Raw genomic sequence first — 23,940 nt, 5'->3', positions numbered from 1 at the left:
AGCAGAAGACAACATGTCTCAGGCCGGAGACGAATGCTAAGCCCTGCCCTTGTATCCTGGGGAAATTAGGCCTGAAGCAGTTTTCACTCTTCAGTGGGATATTGAGGAGCAGGGAAAGGGGGCACTAATAAGTGTTGGTTTTGTGTAGATGCCTTGGTGCAAAGATACTGCATTTCCTGCCCAGTGGAGCTCCTATGGAAACAGGCACTCCTGTTGAAGTCGGTAGAGGGTTCCTTGAAGGTTGTTTCCCCATTTCCCCCTCCCACGTGACCCTGAGTAGGGATGGTGGTGGGACTGGACATGTTATATCATTCTTTTTTTTTTAATTGACATTTAAGAAAAAGTGGTCTTAATGTTTTTTCTGCAATTGGTTTCTTGTTTGCAATGAATGTCCTGATTTCTCCTCTTTATTTTCCAGGAGTGAGAAGTGATCCTGTGACTTCTTCCATTATAGTTGTGTATGATGGTTATAGCCGGTGATTTCTTTTTGGTATGATTTTCAAGCAGAGGTTAACTGAAAGATTCTTACTCAAGTGTTTTTTTAGACAGTCACAGCAAAGATGAACTTGAATTCAAATCCATCAATGAAAAGGACAACAGAAAGAATATGTTTTGGACAAAAGAACAATGTTTGCTTTTATCTCACCACGAGGTCTTATGGTTGTTCAGTGAATTGTGCTGGTGCTATCCACAGACGAAACATGGGCTTTCTCAGAAAACTAGTTTGTCAGGTAATTTTATTGCTACTAATGCTAAGCACAAAGAGCCAAATTTTTGAAAGATCCATTATTAAGCTATGCATAAAAATTGTCACCCAAGCAGACAGCATAAATGGCAAATGTATCTATTTATGACTGATGTCAATCAGTAATGAACTTTTATTTTGTAATAAAGATCTTATTTTTTTATTCCTTTCAACCCAATGGAAGTTGAAAAGAATTATAAAATGGGCCAAGTCCATCAGTATGGAGGTAAAGTAATTCTCTGAAAATTTAATGGAAAGGGATGGAACTTAGCTTGAGGGGAAAACAGATAGACACACTGAGTTAAAAAAAATTGTTACAGCTTCTGCAATATAGAAATGTTGCAAATGGCGCAGAGACAAAATTATTATATGTGGAATGGACTTACTATTGCTGTATACCAGGATCTGGCAGCTGTGACCCTAAAAAAGAGGAGAGAATTTCAGGGGGTAACAATTTTTGCAACAGGAAGGCTACAAATACTGGTGGCTGTACCCATTTGTGATGCAGCTAACGGTAGGTTCCACCACCAAAAAGGTCAAAACCCCAAAGGAGGCTTGGAACATCTTGTCTGCATTTTCAGTAGATCATTTACCAGAGGAAGCACGAAGGAATGGCGGCATAGTGAAAGGAGGTCTTCATCATAAGGCATATGAGAACAGACTTAAAGATCTCAATTTGTATATTTTGGAAGAGAGGCGGGAGAGGGGAAATATGACAGGTATTTAAACGTCCCTGTGTGGTATAAATGCACATGAGGCAAATGTTTCATTTGAAATGAAGCTCTGCAATGAAAGGGACATAGGATGAAATTAAGAGGTGATAATCTCAGGATTAATCTAAGGAAATACTTTTTTACAGAGGATTGGAAGATAGCCAACGTTACGCCCATCTTTAAAAAGGGATCAAGAGGTGACCCGGGAAACTACAGACCGGTGAATCTGACCTCAGTTCCAGGGAAAATGGCGGAAGCACTGATAAAAGACAACATCGATGAACATTTTGAAAAAAACAAACTTCTGATAACCAGCCAACATGGTTTCTGCAAGGGGAAATCGTGCCTAACGAACTTATTGCACTTCTTTGAAGGAATTAACAAAAGGATGGACAGAGGAGACCCCATAGACATCATATATCTAGATTTCCGAAAAGCCTTTGACAAGGTACCCCATGAACACTTACATCAGAAACTGAAGAACCATGGGGTGGAAGGAGACGTACATAGATGGATCAGAAACTGGTTGGCGGGTAGGAAACAGAGGGTAGGAGTGAAGGGCCACTACTCGGACTGGAGGAGGGTCACAAGTGGTGTTACGCAGGGCTCGGTGCTCGGACCGCTGCTATTTAATATATTCATAAATGACCTAGAAACAGGGACGAAGTGTGAGATAATAAAATTCGCAGACTACACCAAACTATTTAGTGGAGCTCGGACTAAAGAAGATTGCGAAGAATTGCAAAGGGACTTGAACAAACTAGGGGAATGGGCGACAAGATAGCAGATGAAGTTCAACATTGAGAAATGTAAAGTACTACATGTGGGAAGCAGAAACCGAGGTACAGCTATACGATGGGAGGGGTGTTATTGAAGGAGAGTACCCAAGAAAGGGACTTAGGGGTAATGGTGGACATGACAATGAAGCCAACGGCACAGTGCGCAGCGGCCGCTAAGACAGCGAATAGAATGCTAGGTATAATCAAGAAGGGTATTACTACCAGAACGAAAGAAGTTATCCTGCCGTTGTATCGGGCGATGGTGCGTCCGCATCTGGAGTACTGCGTCCAATATTGGTCACCGTACCTTAAGAAGGATATGGCATTACTCGAGAGGGTTCAGAGGAGAGTGACACGTCTGATAAAAGGTATGGAAAACCTTTCATACGCTGAGAGACTGGAGAAACTGGGACTCTTTTTCCCTGGAGAAGAGAAGACTTAGAGGGGATATGATAGAGACTTACAAGATCACGATGGGCATAGAGAGAGGAGAGGGACAGATTCTTCAAACTTTTGAAAAATAAAAGAACAAGAGGGCATTTGGAAAAGTTGAAAGAGGACAGATTCAAAACGAATGCTAGGAAGTTCTTCTTTACACAACGTGTGGTGGTAACCTGGAATGTGCTTCCAGAGGGAGTAATAGGGCAGAGCACGGTACTGGGGTTCAAGAAAGGATTGGACAATTTCCTGCTGGAAAATGGGATAGAGGGGTATAGATAGAAGATTACTGCACAGATCCTGGACCTGTTGGACCGCCGCTTGAGCGGACTGCTGGGCACGATGGACCTCAGGTCTGACCCAGCGGAGGCATTGCTTATATTCTTATGAGTGGTAGATGCATGGAATAGGCTCCTGGTAGAAGTGGTGGAGGCAAAGACTATGTCTGAATTCGAGAACGTGAGGGACAGGCACATGGGATCTCTTAGGGAGAGGAGGGGATAGTAGATGCAGTGGATGGGCCATTTGGCCTTTATCTGCCATCATGTTTCTATGTTCCTCTCACATGAAAAATGTCCTTATTTGGCAAGTTCCAAGGGTCCACCAACTACAGAAAAAGACCTGCTGGTGAGGCATGGGAAATCCAACCAGTCCCTCCTTAGCTATGGAGACAGTTCTATAACTGGATACCTCTATTTAAGTGCCCAAATAACATAGGCAGTAAGCCTATTCCATAAGGACTCTTATGTGCTTAAGTGTCCTTATAGAATATTAGCATAGGTTGGCATGGGCACATGCATTTACGACAGGTCTGAGGTAACATTTTCATGTTGTGCACGTAAAAGTCAGCCTCACCTGTGCCTCTCCCCTGTGAATGCCTTTCTTACAATTATGCACAAAACTCGGATTCTATATATGACACCCAAAGTTGGCCATGCAAATAAATTGGATGAGCAGCTCTGAACCATTAATAATTGGGTGCTAACAGCCAATTATTAATAATTGTCACTCATTAAAATTTGCACGTGCATCAGATGTGCGTCATTCTATAATGCATGGTACCTATCTCCCATGGTGTATCTCAAAAATGGGCATGTCCATTGGGTCATTCTGAAAAGTTGGGGCATTCTGAAAAGTTGCACATGGAATATTGCCTAACCATGCCTAATCTGGGCACCAGCTTTTATATCAGGTTTCAGCAGGTGTAAGTTTGGTGCCAAACGGTTAGGCATGGAATCTGCACTGAACACTATGCTATATAAGACATGCCCTTTTATAGAATAGCGCTTGAGGAGTCATATCTTGAATTTCTAACTTTCTGGTTATTATACGTCTCTTTTTTGTTTCTTTGCTTGATTGAGGTTGGGGGTGAGAAGGGTAAGCTTTAGATTTAACTTATAAGTATGTCTATCCTTGCTTTAGTTTTATGATTCACTAGGTATCAGTTGTTTGGATTTCAATGCTCTGTTGTTTTGTTTATTTTTGGCTGTTCAATAAAAAATGATTTCACCATAGAATAGCACTTGAGTGCTGAAAAAAATTCAGAGCTTTCAGTGCTGTTTATTGAATTCCCTCCTAAGTCATTTTAGTGCATAATTATAGAAAAGCACTTAGGTATGCTGCTCCTATTTATGTGTGTGGATGGCATTCAATATATTTAAGCTCTCAATTTATTCTTAAATGTAGACAACCTGTTAGAATTTTCTCCCTCCAGCCTTTGTTTTCACTTAAATTTGTCTATCTGCCTGCTTGCTTGCTTGCCTGTACCATCAGTGTCAGACTGAAATGAATTTTATGACATTTCTCCATTACAACAGATCTGTAGAGAAGATCAACACATATTGGCTGTCTTGTAATGCCTGACCAAATATAGGGCAGGCCGGTATGGCAAATGCACTGAAGCCCATAGAGATTTAAAGGGCTTTGGTGTATTTGCTGCACAGCACTTGCTAGCACAGCTTAATAAGAGGCCCAAAATGTTCTATCTTGCAAGTTATTTTACAGACCTAGTTTCAGTTAGGTTGGAAGCCTAAAGGACAGTGCTTGGAAAGAGATAAGTGTGAATGAGAACAGAAAATAAAAACAAAAGAAACATTGAATATAAATTTAAGCAAAATAAAAACCAACAGTTTAGTGATAAAATGTCTTTGCTCCTAAAAGTTTTAGGCTAGTAAGATTTTTCTAAATTAATTTTTACTCCAGATTTTTATCTCTGAAGCACTGGCAATAATGCAGGAAAATTGCAGTGCAATGACTGAATCAAGAAATAAGGCATTTCTTTTTGCATGTCATGCAATAACTGACAAGATGATACAGTACCTAGTATGATTACTAGGCATAAAAACCCACAATTTTTATATTTTGCAGGAAAGTACTAAATTTCAAAAGGTTTGGACAAAGCATTCTAAGTCTCCTATTGTGTATGAAAGAGGACGGATTTATTTTGACAATTACAGATGTTGTTTTAACAGGTAATCCTTTTATCCATAAAAGTACATATAAGAACTTGCTTTTAACTTTAAACATACAAAAAAATTTGGTGGTAATTACCATAGCTGTTGCTGTGCAAAATTTTATTTTTTTATTGTGTTAGATCTTACCACCAGCAGCAGAAGATGAATCTAGACTAGTGGGGTCATGCCTGTCATCTACCAGTAGTTGGAGATAGAGAGCACTGAATTGACTCTGTCTTATTGGATGCAAAGCCTCTTGGCCAATTAGTATGCTCTATCTCCAGCAGGTGGATGGATAGCAGTTTGCTTAGCTCCTGGTTTCTGCTTCTGGTTTAGCTCTGTGCTCCAGTTGCTTGCTTCAGTTGAGCTAAGGGGTGTCTGGCTGAGCGGTGCCAGCTTTGGGAGCTACTCCTGGGCCCCCCCAGGGTCCTATCCCACCCTACCTCCTACTTTGAAGGGGGTGCCTTATTTTTCTCCTTTCCCATATTAGAAAAAAAGTGTTAATTTCTGGCAATTTATAACCTCCCAAGGCTCCCTCTTCTTCGATAATGGGGAGTCAGCACTATAGATGTGATCAATAGTAGTATTTAACTTGGCTGTGTTTAGCACCTGTGAATGGGTGCTTGGACTTCAAGGGCTAGATGCACTAAACAGGATCCAATTTTTGGCCAATTCTAAAATAGCTATTGATGCACTAAAAATTTTGCATGTAAATGATTTATATGGAGGTTTGTCATAATTCCTGACTCTCCCGTCGGATTGATTGCTGTAGAGAGTGACTCTCACACATGCGCAGAGCCGGCAGGAGAAGCCCGAACAGCTGAGAGGCAGGGGATTTCAATATATTTATTAATGACTTGGAAACAGGGACAAAGTGTGAAGTTATAAAATTTGCGGATGACACAAAACTCTCCGGTAAGGTTAGATCTGTAGAGGAATTTAAAGAACTTCAAAGGGACCTGAACAAACTGAGTGAGTGGGCAAATAAATGGCAGAAGAGCTTCAATGTAGAGAAATGTAAAGTTATGCACATAGGGAAAGGGAACCCGATGTACAACTACACGATGGGGGGGATGGTACTGGGGGAAGGCAACCTAGAAAAGGACTTTGGGGTTTTGGTGGATAGAACAATGAAACCGGCGGCACAGTGCACAGCGGCCTCAAAAAAGGCGAACAGAATGTTGGGCATTATCAAAAAAGGTATCACTACCAGAACCAAGGAAGTTATCCTCCCGCTGTATAGGGCGATGGTGCGACTGCATCTGGAGTACTGCGTTCAGTACTGGTCGCCATACCTTAAGAAGGATATGGTGATTCTCGAGAGGGTCCAGAGAAGAGCGACAAAAATGATAAAGGGCATGGAAAACCTCTCATATGCTGAGAGGCTGGAAAAGCGGAGACTTAGAGGGGATATGATAGAAACTTATAAGATCATGAAGGGTATAGTGAAGGTAGAGAGGGCCAGATTCTTCAGACTGGCGGGGGCAACAAACACTAGAGGGCACTCAAAAAAATTGAAGGGAGATAGGTTCAGAACAAATGCTAGGAAGTTCTTCTTCACATAGAGGGTGGTGGACACTTGGAATGCACTTCCAGAGGAGGTGGTAGAGCAGAGTACGACTTTGGGGTTCAAAAGGGGATTGGATGAGTTCCTGAAGGAAAAGGGGATCCAGGGGTACAATCAGAGGGTTACTATACAGTACAAAAGGCTGTAAAGTAATAGAGTAGTAGAGTAATAGATCAGTACAGGTCATTGACCTGGGGGGCCGCCGCGGGAGCGGACTGCTGGGCATGATGGACCTATGGTCTGACTCAGCAGAGGCAATGCTTATGTGCTTATGTGCCTTCCCCCCACCACCACCTGCTGATGACAGCACTCCCTGACAACCCCTAATGAACAGACACCGGGGACCAAATCCCCTAACCCTGCGGTAGCGAAAACAGCAGAAGTTATGCCCATTCCCTCCCGCCATGAGAAAAAACTGGCAGAAGGGATGCCCATTCTCTCCTGCCACCAGATGCCCTGGTCACTTCAGTCAGCACCATTTGACCCATTAGGCACTGCGACGATTAAAGGTCTCACTATAAAAACAGTGTTTTCTGGTTGCTTTAACTTCAGTTCACAGGATTTCGAAGTTGCAACTCCTTTCAGATAGAGATCCATTTCTGGTTTCCCGTGTTATTGATAAAAATCAATGCCTTCCTTTTCTACCAAGGGTGTTTACGACGTTTCATTGCAATGAATATCTTTCTGTCTTCATTCAGAGAAAAGGATTATGGTCTGCAATTTCATTCCTGTGGGCCGCTCAAGTTTGTAGACTACTAATCAGTTATCTTTCAGCCACCATTGACTTTAGCCATACATATCATCTTTTTTGTTCTTTTCTCTCAGCTTTATTGGGAATGACTACTTCCCCCCCCAGCTATGGTTGTGCGCTAATTTTGGAAAGCTGTTGTATCAGTAATTGTTAGTGCAGGTAGGCAACTTCCAGCAGCCTTTACTATTTATTTATTTTAAGTATTTATATACCACCTATTTCCTAAGTAGTTTACATTCAGGTACTAACATTTTTCTCTAACTGCCTTTGTGGGCTCACACGCTTATCTAATTTACCTGGAGCAATGGGGAATTAAGTGACTTGCCCAGGGTCACAAGGAGCAGCATGTGATTTGAACCCACAACCTCAGGGTGCTGAGGCTGTAGCTCTAATCACTGCTAATTTTCTTTCCTTTAGCCAAGCAGATGAATCCAGAGCCCCACCCTATAGGCAATTCAGCACTTGTTTTTTCTTGCTAGACGTTTTGTGGTATTCTGCACTGTCAGAGTATGTAGTTGGTTGTTGATTTCATTAGTTGTATGTTCAAGTTGACCTATATGGGAAAGGAGTTTTTTTCTCAATGGGTATTCAGTTCCTTCTGCTTTGGCAAGAGATACTAATTGGCTAGGAGGCTTTGCATCCAAGAAGACAGAATCAATTCAGTGCTCTCTATTTCCACCTGCTGGTAGATGATGGGTATGACCCCACTAGTCTCTGGATTCATCTGCTGTGGCTAAAGGAAAGAAAATTAGCAGGTAAGATATAATTTTTCCATACAAATGAAAAAAGTGGCTTCTCTCTCCTTGCATAAAAGTGAAAAAGCTGGCTTCCTGTCCTTCTAAGCTCTTTCTCCTTTGGAGTGGTGCTAGGACAGACAGTTTGCCTCTAACTGTATTCACTTTTTGAAATACAGTAAAACCTTGGATTGCAAGTAACTTGGTTTGCAAGTGTTTTACAAGACAAGCAAAACATTTGATTAAATTTTAACTTGATATACAAGCAATGTCTTGCAATACAAGTACATACAGTATACGCACATCACAACTGAGCCGATGGTTCTTTTCTCGCTGATGCTGCAGGAGTGTAGTGACTGTTCTAAATGAGTGAGGGCTTGCAATACAAGTACGTATAGTATTTTGTATTAAAGTTTATGGGGATGGACTGCCTGCCTAATGCCTGCCTCCCCTCCCCCTTCTTGGTACACCACTGCCTGAGGAAGAGAATTTTGGTCTCCAAAACTTAGTAAAAAATGTAATAAGATTAGTCCAATAAAAATATTTTCTTATTTCCATTTTCTATTTATAAATGTTTATCAATACAGCTACAATATTACTTTATTCTAAAGCAGGGATCTCAAAGTCCCTCCTTGAGGGCCGCAATCCAGTTGGGTTTTCAGGATTTCCCCAATGAATATGCATTGAAAGCAGTGCATGCACATAGATCTCATGCATATTCATTGGGGAAATCCTGAAAACCCGACTGGATTGCGGCCCTCAAGGAGGGACTTTGAGACCCCTGTCTAAAGCAACAAAAAAAAGGTTGGTTTTTTTTTTTTACCTTTTATCATCTCTGGTTTCTGCTTTCCTCATCTTCTGTTCACTCTCCATTCCATCTAGCGTCCCCCCCTCTTTCTCTATCCCTTCCATTTTTCTCTTTGTGTCTCCACTCCCTCCCCAATGCTCTGGCATTTCTCCCTTCTTTCCTTTCCTCTTTCCCACCCCAACTCAACCCATGATCTGGCATCTGCTTCCCTTCCCCCATGCCCTGGGATCTCTCCTCTTTTCTCCTTCCATCTCTCTTTCTCCCTCCATGCTCTAGCATCCCCTTTCGCTCCCTTCCTCCCCATTGGTCTGGCATCTGTCTCTGTTCCCTCCCTCACCCAATACCCTAGCATCTCTTTCTGCTCTCCTTCCCTTCCATCTCTCCCTCCCCCTCCTTTCTCTGGTATCTCCTCTCTTTCCTTTCTCTCCATCCCTCCTTTCTCCCTGGTCTGGCATCTGTCACCTTCCCTTCCCTCTCCCCCATGGCCTTGGCATCTCTTTCTTTCCTTCTTTTCCTTCCCTCCCTTTCCTTTCCCATGGGCTGGCATCTCTTTCATCTCTTCTCCCTTCCCTAGTCTTCCTTCTCCCTCCCTCCCTCTCCCAAATTGAGTGCAGCATTTCTCTCCCCCTCCCTCCCTTCCTTTATCACCTTGTGGTCAGCATTGCAACATTTGCAATTAGCTGCTCTGGTCAGCATCGGGCTACCTCTCTGCCAGGTCTTGCCTTCACAGAAACAGGAAATAGACAGGACCCTGCAGAGAGAAAGGCATGATGCCAACCCAGAGCAGCGAATCGTGAAATTGGGATGGGGGGAGCAACTGGTCTTCTCTCCCCTTAGTCTCTCATCCCTCCCTCTTGTTTCTGCTCTCTTCTCTGTATGCGATCCAGCACCTCTCCCTCAAACTCTTCTCCCACCACTCCATCCTACCATCAAACTCATGAGATCACCCACCAACAAGTCCGCAGCTTTCCTTCTCCTTACCATCCAACAAAAGTTGTGCCATGATGCAGCCCAAATTACTGCACAAAAATCTAAAACCAGCCCAAAAATACACAACCTGCAGCTACTCAAAATTTCCTGCAACCAGCGTTCCCAGCAAAATTTCCTGCAACCAGCAGCCCAATTTGGTGAGAAAACCACGGACCTGGCAACTATAGCTCTCTCTATGCACTATTTATCAAGCTGAAAAAACACTTTGGAAAGAGCCAGTTGTATCTCTCTGCCCCTGGCAGTGGGAGGGTCCACACAGTGTGCATGATAGCTTCACTGTTGCCATGACATCAGAGGCCTGCCTTCTGAATCTCTACGCTAGTGCTGCCCGATTCACGATTCAAATCGATTAAAAAAAAAAAAAAAATCGGCCTCCTGATTCGGTGACTGACCCTCCCCCCTCGCTCCCTAAAGAAGGATCGGCAGCACTGCCTCTTGCTGGCCGGCTGCTACCGCTCCTGCTTTAGAGGGTGAGGGTCTGTCGGGAAGTGCTACGGTGTCCGGCTTCCCTATTGGCCTCCCACACATCCATTTATCTAATGCCAGCAGCGGAGCAGCCTGCAAAGAGGATCACCGGTACTTTAGCAATCCTTAGAGGTTACCATAGGCCTTCGGAGCTGTCTTCACTCTGCCAGGGTCCTGCCCCTCCTCTGACGTCAGAGGTAGGATCACGGCAGAGGGAAGACAGCTCCTGAGGCCTATGGAAACCTCCAAGGATTGCTAAAGTACCGGTGATCCTCTCTGCAGGCTGCTCCGCTGCTGGCATTAGATAAATGGATGCGTGGAAGGCCAATGGGGAAACTGGACACCGTAGTACTTCCCGACAGACCTTCACCCTCTAAAGCAGGAGCGGTAGCGGCCGGCCAGCAAGAGGCAGTGCTGCCGATCCTGCTTTAGGGGGCGAGGGGGGAGGGTCAGTCACCAAATCAGGAGGCCGATTTTTTAAATGTTTTTAGATCGATTTGAATCGTGAATCAGGCAGCACTAGCGTAGAGATTCAGAAGGCAGGCCGCTAAAGTACCAACGATCCTCTCTGCAGGCTGCTCCGCTGCTGGCATTAGGTAAATGATGTGCGGGAGGTCGAACATGCAGGCCATCTGGGGGGCAGACCTTCAGGGGGGGTGCAGGCCTTCAGGGGTGGGGTACAGGCCTTCAGGGGGTAGTGCAGGCCTTTGGGGGGGTTTCAGGGGGTAGTGCAGGCCTTTGGGGGGGTGCAGGCCTTCAGGGGTGGGGTACAGGCCTTCAGGGGTGGGGTACAGGCCTTCAGGGGAGTAGTGCAGGTCTTCAGGGGGGACAGGCCTTCAGAGGTTGTGTACAGGCCTTCAGGGGGAACAGGCCTTCGGGGGAGGTGGGCCCTGGTGTAGAAGTACACGGAGGGAGGGAAGAGAGGTTCAAAGAGATGTGCATATGCCGGACTTTGGGGGGGAAGAAATAATGGGTCTAAAAACAGAGGAGAGGGAGAAAGATGGTGGAAAATGGGATTTAGGGAGGGAAGAAACAGAAAGGGAGAGAAGTTGGACACAAGGGATGGTGTGGAGGGGGGTTTGAGATACTGGATAGGAGGGTAGGTGGGAAGAGAAAAGGAGATATGGTGGCCCCTAGGGTGGTAGGGAAGGAGGGAGAGATGAAGGATGAAAGGGTAGTTGAGAAAAGGTGGATCTGGGGATGGAGATGAAAAAAGGAAAGGTGCCAGATCTCCAGGGTAGTGTAGGGAAACGGAAGGGGAGGACAGAGATGGAAGATGAATGGTTAGCATGAAGAAAGAAGAAAACGACAAATGGGCAGGAGACCCTAGCAACCAAGTTATCAGAAGACAACTGGAGCCTGGGACCAAAATGATTTAAATAATGACCAGACAACATAAGGTAGAAAAAATAATTTTATTTTCTATTTTGTGATTACAATATGTCAGATTTGAAATGTGTATCCTGCCAGAGGTGGTGTTAGACCGCGAACATGAGCTAGGATTTAACAGAGAGAGGAAAAGTCTTTTTTGTTTGTTTATTTTGTTTACACCACAGCGCCAGTGTGGGTAGGAGGGGTGAAGAGGCTATAAAAGGGGCGAAGAGGCTATAAAATAAACCCACTAGGATGTTTGAAAAAAACACCCACTTGGGCAGGAAAATCAAATCGAAAAATTGATTCAATAGGCGGAATGGAATTGAATCAAAAATTTTTTTCTTGAATTGGGCAGCACTACTCCTCACTTAGATTAAGTGAACACAGAGACAGATTTAGGAAACTCAGGAATCCCCCTCATCACTGCACTATGAAAGATGCAATGAACATGGAAACACCCTCCTTACATATTGTACTGAAATTTATCAAAGTTCTGTTTATATAATAGTTCTACAGTGCTGTAAAATGTGTATATTTTTGATACTGTTATGTTGTTGCTAGGTTTCAATTTGCCATTTCCTAGTTTATCTCATGAACTGAATTTATGCTTATATTTGGTCATTTTATTATTGTTATGCTGTTAAAAGTGTAAGTTTTATGTTAAACTGTTCTGCTGTATACCACTTTGGGTGAATCTCTTCATAAAGGTGGTTAATAAATCCAAATAAATACCGTATTTTTTGCTCCATAAGACGCACCCTAGATTTAGAGGAGGAAAACAAGAAAAAAAACATTCTGAACCAAATACTCCCTGCCAGGCTCTGCACCCTGTCCCCCCTCCTTGCCAGGCTCTGTGCCCTGTTCTCCCCTCTGGTGGTCTAATGGTAGGCCAGGACAGGGCACAGAGCAGGCAGGCCTAGTGACAGGCAAGCATGCCTAGTGACAGGCAGGCAGGCCCTATACCCCCCCCACTTACCCCCTCAGTACCTTAAATCACCCCCCATACCCCCACGTGCCCCCCAGTACCTTAAATCATCCCCCCATACCCCCACATTCCCCCCAGCACCTTAAATCATCCCCCATACCCCCATGTACCATAAATCATCCCCATACAACCATGTGCCCCCCAGTACCTTAAATCATCCCCGCACGTACCCCCAAGTACCTTAAATCATCCTCCCATACCCCCATGTACCTTAAATCATTCCCCCAAACCCCCACTTTTCCCCCAGTACCTTAAATCATCTCCTCACGTACCCCCTCAGTACCTTTTTTAATCATTCTTCCCTCCTTAGACGGCTCTCATCTTTCCCAGCCAGCGGCACATGGGCCAGAAGCACAGAGATCAGGAGCAAGCCCTCCACGCTCATGCCAATCTCCGATTGGCTGCAGTCAGTTCTCACAAGAGTTGACTGCAACCATTTGAAGATCAGCGCGGGCCCAGGCGGGAGCGTGGAGGGATTTCTCCTGATTTCTGCACTTCTGGCCTGTGGCGCCGCTGGGCGGAAAATATGCTGGACCACCAGGTACAACGGCAGCGAGAAGGCGGGCGGGTGGGTTTTAAAGATGAAGCGGTGGTGAGTGTTTTGGTGGGTTTTTTTTAAAAAATATGCGGCGGGGGTTTAAAAATATGCAGCGGCTGCGGGGTGGGGGGCAGTCAAAAATATGCGATGGGGGGGGTTTAAAAGATGCGGTAGCGGGCTTTAATTTGTATCTTCGCTTCATAAGCCACACTTACATTTCCACCCCCTGTTTGGGGGTGGAATAAGTACATCTTATGGAGCGAAAAATACAGTAAATAGAAATGACAAAGATTAGGGGATACTCAATGAAGTTACAGGGAAATACTTTTAAAACCAATAGGAGGAAATATTTTTTTACTCAGAGAATAGTTAAGCTCTGGAACGCATTGCCAGAGGTTACATTACATTACATTAGTGACTTCTATTCCGCCTATACCTTGCAGTTCAAGGCGGATTACAAAAGAGCTAACTGGACATTTCCAGTGACGTTACAATTGTTGGGTTGTTTGTTTTTTTTTGGTTACAGAAGAGGTGAGATAGATGGAAATTTCCAGGAGATCTTGCAGATTAGAAAGTAAGATGACTGGACAATTCTAGGTAATATTACAAATAAGGATCCAAATAAGATTACAGTTAAGAATGCTGGACATTTCGAGGGAGCATTACATATTAGGGATCTGAATTCTTGGTTGATATTTTGAGGAGAAAAAAATTACCAAGGTGAAGATTTTGGGAGGGGAAATTACCAGAGAGGGGAGAGGGAGAGGGTTAAAATTGTGGTAAGACAGATAGTGTAGCTGGTTTTAATAATTTTTTGGACAATTTCCTGGATGAAAAGTCCATAGTCTATTATTGAGAAAGACATGGAGGAAGCCACTGCTTGCCCTGGATAGTGACCTGGATTGGTCACCATGAGAATGGGTTACTGGGCTTGATGGACCAATGGTCTGACCCAGTAAGGCTATTCTTATTTTCTTTTCCCCAATCTTTCTACAGTGAATTCCAGACATATTCTGTAGTGCTACTAAATGTAGAATTTCTACTTTCATGTTGTTGTCATCCACGCATCCTTCCTTTTCTCCTCCATTCTATAACCCACCTCTTTCCTTGGCAGCATTCAAAATGTTGTGATATGCTGAATGCAGAATAAAAATCAAAGAATTGAAATAATGAAAAAAACATTTTTTAGTGACAGTGATGAATGTAGGTTAAATATTCATCTTTTTTCTTTCTCAGTGTTACTTCAGAGCCATACCATCTTTATGAGTTGCCAAAATGCTCAAAATTAGAAAAAATAGAAGATGCTTTATTATGTGAATCTCCTGTGGTAAGTTTTTTATTTGATATTTCCTAAAAAATATACAACTAGATGATTTAATGCCATCTTCAATCACAGCAAAAGTATACTTACATATGGAATTAACTTTTAATATAAGAATGCGCTAAAATAAAATCATTACTTTGTTTCTTTATTTTAGTATTGATTTTTAACTACAACCTAGAAATGTCTTTTTGTTTTGTTTTTAATACTAAGTGGGGCTCATTTTCAAAAAATAAAGACGTCCAAAAAGTGGCATAAATTGACACTTGGACGTCTTACTCTCCAAGACATCCAAGTGCAGATTTTCAAAACTTGACTTTCTGGACATCTTGCTAGACTTCTAAGCTGCTGTGCATCCAAAGTTTGAGGGGTTAAATAATTCTGAATATCAGGCAGATTGTGCGCAGACATAGTACACTGACCTGACACCATTTGCTAGTTTCCATACTGGTAACAACATTTGACCGATTCAGCTGGAGCTGCCATAAGGACATAAACACAGTACTCGCACAAATACTGTCACTGTAAAGAAACGGAGTTGCCAGTTTACACAGCTTCAGCTCAAAATACACTTACAGGCTGTGCAGCACAACCTGTGAGAATATCCCGCACTGTGCAGAAGTGCTTATGCAGAAGAAAGCTTACTCTTTTTAAGGAAACAGGAGAAAGGGGGCTTGGCACTACCAGGTGTGCACCCAAAGATGTTTAGTCTGTAGCCCACGTCTTCCAGCTCAGCTGAAACCTGCAATAGGCTAGGAGCTCTTCACAGAATCAAGACTTAGAACTGCACAGGTTAGCATCTACTACCTGCTGGAGAAAGAGGAATAACTGGAAGCACTCTGCTATATTCTATCTCCACCTATAAATAGATGGACATAACTCACAAGTCTGGACTGATCCTTGGGATGAAATGGAAGAAAATATTTTAAAAGGAAGCCTCTCCGTTTAGAGAGTCTGCAGTCAAAAAGCATTGAAAGTATTAAATACTTAGGGCAATTCTACACTGTGAACCAAAACAAACCACACCAAAATGTTTTTTGTCGTATCTTCCACAGAGCTCATAGAAACATAGAAATATGATGGCAGATAAAAAGGCCAAATGGCCCATCCAGTCTGCCCATCCACTATCTCCTCCTCTCCCTAAGAGATTCCATGTGCCTGTCTCTCGCTTTCTTGAATTCAGGAGTCTACCAGGAGTCTATTCCACTCATCTACCACCCTTTCTGTAAAAATGTATTTTCATAGCTTACTCCTAAGTTTAACACCTTTTAACTTCATTCTCTGTCCTCTCATTCTGGAGCTTCCTTTAAAATGAAAAGAGACTCACCTCATGTGCATTTATGCCATGTAGGTATTTAAACATTTCTATCCTATTTCCCCTCTCCCATCTTTCCTCCAGAATATACATTTTAAGATCTTTACACCTTATGTTGAAGACCACTGACCATTTTAGTAGCCTTCCTCTGGACTGACTCCATCCATGGCTGATTCTTATGAAATTTAGTGTGTTGTGTCCTGAATGAAGTTGATATAAAATGCTGTAAATATTTCCCACCGCACCGCACCTTGTGAAACTGAATAAAGGCACAACAAAAAGTTTTATGGCATGTCTTGCAGAAAAATGTAAAGTCATAAAGTAATGTTTCAATTAAGCAGATATTTGAAGCATACTCCCTTTGCTCGAAGGCACGCCCTCAGCCTTGGCCACCACTGATCTTATGGACTCTGTTCAGCTCAGCCCAAACAGAGATGAGGTGCTGTTTAAGGTCTTTGACATCAGATATCGCTGTTTGCTAGATGTGTTCCTGTATCAGCCCCCAGGTCTGGTGGTCAATTGTATTTAGGTCTGGTGAATTCACAACCAGAGGTCTGCACCAATGAAGTCTGGGGTCTCCTGATGTAGCAGCTGTACGGTATCCTTTGCCCCTCTATCCTTCTTGTTTCATGTCTGTCTTTGATTTGTAAGTCTGAAGTTACCTTGTTTAAAGTATATAACATTATTTTATGTAATTGTAAATCGCTTGGCAACCCGAATAAGCGATTCATCAAATACTAATAAAAACTTGAAACTTATTAGTTGCACAAGCACTTTATGACACCAGCTGCCTATCATGTGACCATCGGAGAAGTATCAACCACCACAAAAGATAAGTTAATTTTATAGTAAATGGATGTTAGATTGTTGTATGGTGGTACAGACATCAATAGTGCCATGATGGTCTGATGGCAGCCGGTGTTGTGTGTTTTTACACTTGAACACTAAGGTTGTGGGTCTGAGCACTATTTAAATTAATAAATTATTTAATTTTTTAAATTGTGATATGAATATAGTTATTTAAGTTATTATCACAATTGGAAATTATATTAATCCCTATATTTATTATTTTATACTAATTTCAGATTGTCATGAACTTTCCTAACCACAGTTGTCATGCTTATTTCTTCTTCTTTTGCTATTTGGCGAGTGATTTGGTGTGTTTGCGGCATGTCCTCCTGGCTCAGCACAAGATTGTATACAACGTCAAATGTGCTCTTGTGGGCGAATGAAGCACAGTCATCTACTGCCTGGCTTACGATCCACAGTGCCCATTCCTCGGATCTTGCATAGGAGCACATCAAGACCATTTTTGTTCCAACCCTTCTGTGGGAACTCTTTCAACAATCGTCGACTGCTGTAACCTTTTAACAGTACCAAGTTCTTTATCAGAATTTGGTCTTCTGCAGTGAAAACCATTTTGATACAGAGAGTGTTTACAAACTCTATCGTCTGCTTCTGCACATATCCCATAGCAACAATTCATTTTCACAAGGTAGTATTGTGGTACAGTGAGAAATATTTACAGCATTTTACATCAACTTCATTCAGGACACAACACACTAAATTTCATAAGAATTGGCCGAGTTTTATGGAAGATTTTTTTAAAAAAATATTTTAGTGTGGGGTTTTTTTTCCGTTCATAATATGTAAATTGACACTCGGTTTAGGCACCTCAGTGCCATGCACTTTACACTAATTCTACTATATAATGGTATCTTGGTGCTAAGACTTCATTATAGAAAACTAGTTTATGTCTGCATTGGCATGCCTGTGTTTAGGTTTGCCCTCTTATACCATGTCAATGGAATGCTTAAGTTGCTGCATCCAAGTATACTAAATGACCACGTATAGTATTCTGTAAATTGCATGTGTAACTGCATGCATGGCCTGCCCAATTAATTAATTAATTTGTCATGAATTGCAGAAGAATGCTCAGATGAGCTGTTCAGGGAATACTGAAGAAAATTCATAATAATATTTAATTTCAATTTCAAATATATTTATTGAATTTTTAGTAACAAAAACAGAGTTACATAAAGAACAAAAAGAATAATGAACAAGTGAACAAAGAGGTTCAAACGAACCATCCAGATATCTGGAGAATACAGAATACAGAGTGCATATGATATGATATTTATAATATTTCGTTACAAAAAGAAACACAAGGAAAACCTGGAGGCTCAAAAGAACCCACTGTATAACCTGGAGAGGAGAAAGGAAGAAGAGAGGAAAACTAAGAAAAGGTGAGGAGGAAGAGGTAGATCAAGTAGAAGATGGAAGAGAGAGGCTAGTAATGGAAGGGAGATGAATAAAGAATGATGAATAATGAATAAAGGATATGGGGCGGACATCCCATGCCAACCTGGAGTAATGAATAGAAAAGAAAAAGAGAGAAAAATTTTGGATACAATCAAGATCAAGAGATATTAAAGGAAAGACAACGGTTAAGGAGAGTAGTGTCGAATAGGTTCCCATATCTTGGAAACGCGCTGCAGTCGGTTTGTAAATTCAGCAGCTTTCAGTTCATAGGAATGAATCATGAGAACAGTATTCCACCAGAAAACAACATTAAGTAAATCAGCAGATTTCCAATTGTGAAGAATCATTTGAATTGTTAAAGCAATTAAAATATTAAGAAGAGATTGTTGACTGGTGGAAAGGGGATCTGACACAGCTAAAGCTCTGTAAAGCAAGACTTCAAAGGAGAACCCCGACGAAATAGGAAGAATACGTTGAATAAGGTGCCATATTTGTGTCCAGAAGTCCTGAAGGATAGGACATGCATAAATCATATGATGTAGGTCCCCTAACTCCGAAGCACAATGCCAACACCTATTGGAATCTCTAATACCAGCCATATACATCTTGTTAGGAGTCCAAAAGACTTTGTACGCAAGAAAATAAAGCGACTGAGATAAACTAGCGGATGCTGTTGGGCGAATTATTTTACTGAAATAGTGATCCCAGTCCTGATCGGATCCCCGCCAGGTGGAGTAGGACAACCAAATATCCGTGGATCTCTTGGATCTAGGGTATAAATGTGACCTGAGTTCTTTATAGAAATGGGACGTAGTATGACCTAGTTCTAGAGCTAATTTTGAGAGTGTCATGAAAGGAGAGGTTTGGGTATAGGAAAAAATGGATGGGGAACATTTAAGTAGACAGTGAGAGAGTTGAATCCAGTGATAGCATTCCGTTGTAGGTAAGTCAAACCTGTCCATGAGCTGAGCAAAAGAAAGGAGTTTACCATTATCCATGACCTGATTTAAAGTCCATATCCCTTTGTCTATCCAGGATCTCCAGTGAATAGGGCGATTGTCAATACAAAAGGAGGGACTGTACCAAAGAGGAGAAACGGTCGTGTTGCGTCTATCGGACCCGGAAATAAGATCAAAATGCTGAACCGCTTGGAGGGTGGCATATATGGTGGTAGATTTACAAGGTAATGAAGAAGCAGAAAGGAAAGACAAATTAGATAATTGGATCGGTTGGACAAGATGCTGTTTGACTCGAAACCAGGCAGCCAGTTCGTCAGAAAGACTAGGATCCAGCGTCCAAAATGAACTATACCACAGAAACGAGGCAATATGATAGAGAAAAAAGTCCGGAAAGCCCATGCCCCCATTTTCTTTAGAGGCTTTGAGAATTTTTAGGGAAATACGAGGTGTTTTCTTACACCAGAGGTAAGCTGAGAGCTTTACTTCAATACATTTATAAAACTCCTTGGGGGCTAATCTAGGGAGCATGGAAAGGTAGTAGTTAATAGTCGGCGTAATAGTCATCTTGATAGCCTCAAGACGTCCCCACCACAGCAAGGAAAGAGGGGACCACCTCTTCACCAATGCATCGATCTTGGATATTAAAGCAGCTAAATTGATAGACATCATGGTATCAGTATCATGGTGGAACAGGGTACCAAGGTATTTTAAGGAAGAACTGGCCCAACGAAACGAGATAGGACCACAATCAGCCAGTGAAGTAGAATCATTGAGAGGCATAACCTCGGATTTATCCCAGTTTATACGATAGCCGGAACAGCGTGAAAAGTCAGATACTATTTGGAGAAGAACAGGAATGGAGGAGGCTGGTTTTGAAAGAAACACCAACAGATCGTCAGCATAAGCCAAAGTTTTAATTTGTAAAGAGCCCACAGGGATGCTAAGTAAATGCGGATGTTGACGAATCGCCAGGAGCAACGGTTCAAGAGCTAGATTGAATAAGAGGGGAGACAAGGGGCAACCCTGCCAGGTGCCTCTGCGGAGAGAGATGGGGGTAGATAAAGAATCGTTGATCCGTAATCTAGAACAAGGCTTATTGTATAGTAATTTGATCCATTGTATAAAGTCTGAGCCACATCCAAACCATTGGAGGGCCGCAAATAAATGATTCCATTCCACCATGTCGAAGGCCTTCTCTGCATCCAAGGAAATAGCTATCATCGGTTCAGTGGTGGAATGGGCAATGTCTAGAACAGAATGGAAAGTGCGTGCATTATCACCAATGAAACGAGCTTTCATAAAGCCTACCTGATCCGGATGAATAAGGTTGCCCAAGATCTTATCCAATCGAGATGCTAGGATTTTAGCCAGTATCTTACAGTCAGTGTTGAGTAGAGAAATAGGCCGATAATTGGCTACCCGTGTTTCATCCCTCCCTGCTTTGGGTAAAACAATAATGTGCGCTTCCGTGAAACCACCTTGATCATCAGGATTGGAGAAAAGATAGTCGAAAAGGTGTTTCAGCCAAGGGATAAGATCAGTAGAGAAGGTTTTATAGAATTCCATCGGAATTTTAGCCTACATTTTATGATTTTTGTCCTTCATATGTACAGCTCCAACTTATCAACTGATAGATGAATTCATGTTTTCTTACAAGTTTATATATTATTCATATTATTTTGATTATTTCTATTCCCTGATACATAATCCATTAACATCTTAACCCATCTGATTATTTTAATATTTTTTACTTAATAATGAATTTATATCATTCGTACTGTATTGCCTCCAAACATGCCCCCTCTCTCTCTTCCTCTCAAACATATAGCATTTTGTTTTTGCTGGATGTGTGTCTTTCCCCTTCTGGTATCTACTTTTTTCCCATTACTATGTTGTTATCTGGTTTTTTTGACACACTCCTTTTGATATTGCCCTAACATTTTTATATCCCATTCCTCCCCTTGTGTTTTAGGTAAACTCTGGGTAGCTGGTTCATAATAATATTTAAATATAATAACATTACATTTGATTTTTGCCCCTACTTACTGCACTTGAATGTAATTCACTTTGAACTACTGAAAAAGACATGAGCTAAATCCAAAAGTCCCTTCACTTCCCTTTTGGTGGGCTTGTTAAGCTGTTCTTAATTGTTAGTTTAATAACATTTAGAATTTTTACCAGTAGTTTTTCTTCTTTGTATTAAGGGGGAAATATTGCCAAAATCAACGGACTACAAACCATCCCTCATAGTTGTTACAGGTCATAACTGGCTTCTGCGTCTTTCTGCAAACACTGGAGAAACACTAGAGAAAATCTATCTTGGGTCTTACTGCAAATTCAGGTACTGCAAATTCAGGTTTCAAGGACTGTGGGGCTCACATTCAAAAAACATAGACATTCAAAAGACAGCATAAACCAACACTTGGACGTCTTACTAGTCAAAACGTCTAAGTGGGCATTTTCAAAACTGGGTTTTGAGATGTACAAGTATTTCTGGTTGTTTTGTCTCCAGTGTGTCTAAATCTTAAGGGGGCGTGTTAGAGGTGTGTTTTGATCAGCTTAGCACTTGGATATTTTACAGCAATAAACATTTAACAAAATGTCTAGGGCACAATTTGGACGTTTGGGGCTAGAACTGTTTTTAAAATGTATAAGGACCAAAAAAATACCCAAACTGATCAGATGACCACTGGAGGGGTGAAAATATGGTCCCTACACACTCCTTCAGTGGTCACTGGCCCCCTCCCTTCCCCCAAATATCTGCATGAAACAGTACATATCTGTCTCTATGACAGCTACAGATACTATGGCAAGTCCTAGTAGAGCTTCAAGCAGAGCTCTGGAGTAGTCTGGTGGGCAATGCAGTGGACTACAGAGAAGGGGACCCAGACCCATATGCCACCCTAACAAGTACATAAGAACACAAGAATAGCCCTACTGGGTAAGACCACTGGTCCATCAAGCCCAGTAGCCCATCCCCACGATGGGCAATCCAGGTCACTAGTACCTGGCAAAAATTCAAAGATGCAAAAATCAAAATAGAGAAAAAGGACAGTAATAATAACATTGTAGAAGTTTCTTAACAAGGACTCCTTGTCTCAATCACAATAAAGACAATTTGGAAAAACATTTGCTTTGCAACCATAATACTTCAAAATTTGCACTAAAAACACATCCTCCTTATTGTCTCATATGGTCTTATAATTATTAACTTCAACACTGATAAATATAACATGCATTACATATAATAGGTGAAGGAACATCATTCTTATGATTGGAAACAGGATCATAGGGCCTCTTTTATCTTGCAGCTATTATAGTACCCACTCCAGTAATCCAAATCTTATAATCATTTGTTTCTCCCATCACTTAGTCACATAGCCAAAAATCAGAAATTCAAATTTCAATGTTCTAAAGCCCAAAATTGTTCATAATCAATTGATACAAAACACATTTCCAACAGGTGGGTTGATACTTAAGTGTCTGTTAAGACTGCAGACTGCAGCGCTGTACTCATGTTGCTTCCGATGCCATGGACACCACTAAAGCCAGTTGGTCCCTTCGGCATTTCGGTCCATAGATCTGCCTCGGGGGAATTGATACCACACACGCCTGGAACACAAAAACTATAATCACCAACTGACAATAAACCCAGCTACGATATTCCACTAAACATACCTGAACAAGCTCACATACCCAAGCTCACTTACCACACTACGGGAAAATCCTCAAAACATGGCCTAACTCACACACCTCTTATAAAATACCACCCCACAATCCTATGATGTCTACCTAACTCCTCCCCACTCACTCACTCCAACTCAGAAATTGCCCAGTCAACCCCCAGCCATGGATTTAACTCCTCCCTCTTCTTATCCTATGGTAATATCCTTATAACAATGCCCCTCCACACTTGTTTTGGCTTTTATATGTGGTGGTGTTGAGCTTTAGAAATGTAGTCAGCTGAGAGATAGCTTCACTGATAGCCTGTTTCATAAGAAGTGTTCTTCAAATTACTCACTTGAACATTTAGAACTATTTATGAACAATATCCTAAATATTTAAGAAAGAAATTGAAATTGTACTCCATGGAGGTTGGCTAGAATTTCTCAGAATGTTATCTCTTCCTACATCAGAAGTCAGACCTTGATGGTAAAGATGCACGTTTCTTTTGTTGCATATCAGTGATGGATTTTTATTCCTTAGGAACTGACTATTGCAAAACTACCTTTACCTGATTTTCAGAAAAATGTGTTAAGCCTTGGCTGTCCTCTGCTGCTTACAGCAGACAAAAAAAAAGTTTTATCTGAAAGTTCTCCAGGGTCAAGCAAGGTATAAAATCCTGAAACATGGTGATGACATTGCTCAATTAAGCAAAAATAATAGCAAATTTTAAGAAAAATTGAGCTTTGAATGACCCCAGGATGGGCTTTAAAACATTTTTTTTTTTATTTTCTGATCAAGCGCAATCAAATTCATGAGAAAAACTTCAATTCACACTTTTTCCAATTTTAGGTTTTTCTGGACAATAATCCACTATAATAAAACCCTTAGCGTGCATGCGCACTTCAATCTTCGTGATACCTGCATCCGTGATCCGTGCTTCCATGCCACACATGTGCACTAGAAGGAGCCAGCGGTGGTTTCACCATCGCCCTCCCTCAATGACGCTGGCTCCTTCTACTGCGCATTAGGAGGCACCTTAAGCATGGACGCACGGAGGCAGCAACCACAGCGGTGACT

The 23,940-nt window shown here is 41.9% G+C and overlaps 1 protein-coding gene across 4 annotated transcripts in view; it reads left to right on the top strand.

Annotated features, from left to right (window-relative positions):
* DCAF17 (DDB1 and CUL4 associated factor 17) overlaps nucleotides 1-23,940 on the top strand; it is a 99,350-nt gene that overhangs the window by 554 nt on the left and 74,856 nt on the right. For 2 of the 4 annotated variants that reach the window (XM_033947205.1, XM_033947204.1), the window contains exons 2-5: nucleotides 546-731; nucleotides 5,043-5,146; nucleotides 14,577-14,667; nucleotides 21,402-21,538. In XM_033947205.1, coding sequence (XP_033803096.1) covers nucleotides 546-731; nucleotides 5,043-5,146; nucleotides 14,577-14,667; nucleotides 21,402-21,538 — 518 coding nt within the window. Of the gene's footprint in view, nucleotides 1-418; nucleotides 732-5,042; nucleotides 5,147-14,576; nucleotides 14,668-21,401; nucleotides 21,539-23,940 lie in introns of all 4 variants that reach the window. The other 2 variants (XM_033947206.1, XM_033947207.1) reach the window with 1 other exon arrangement.

This window comes from Geotrypetes seraphini, chromosome 5 (genome assembly GCF_902459505.1).
Source record: "Geotrypetes seraphini chromosome 5, aGeoSer1.1, whole genome shotgun sequence".
NCBI lineage: Eukaryota > Metazoa > Chordata > Amphibia > Gymnophiona > Dermophiidae > Geotrypetes > Geotrypetes seraphini.
This window is presented reverse-complemented; position numbering and strand designations above follow the sequence as displayed.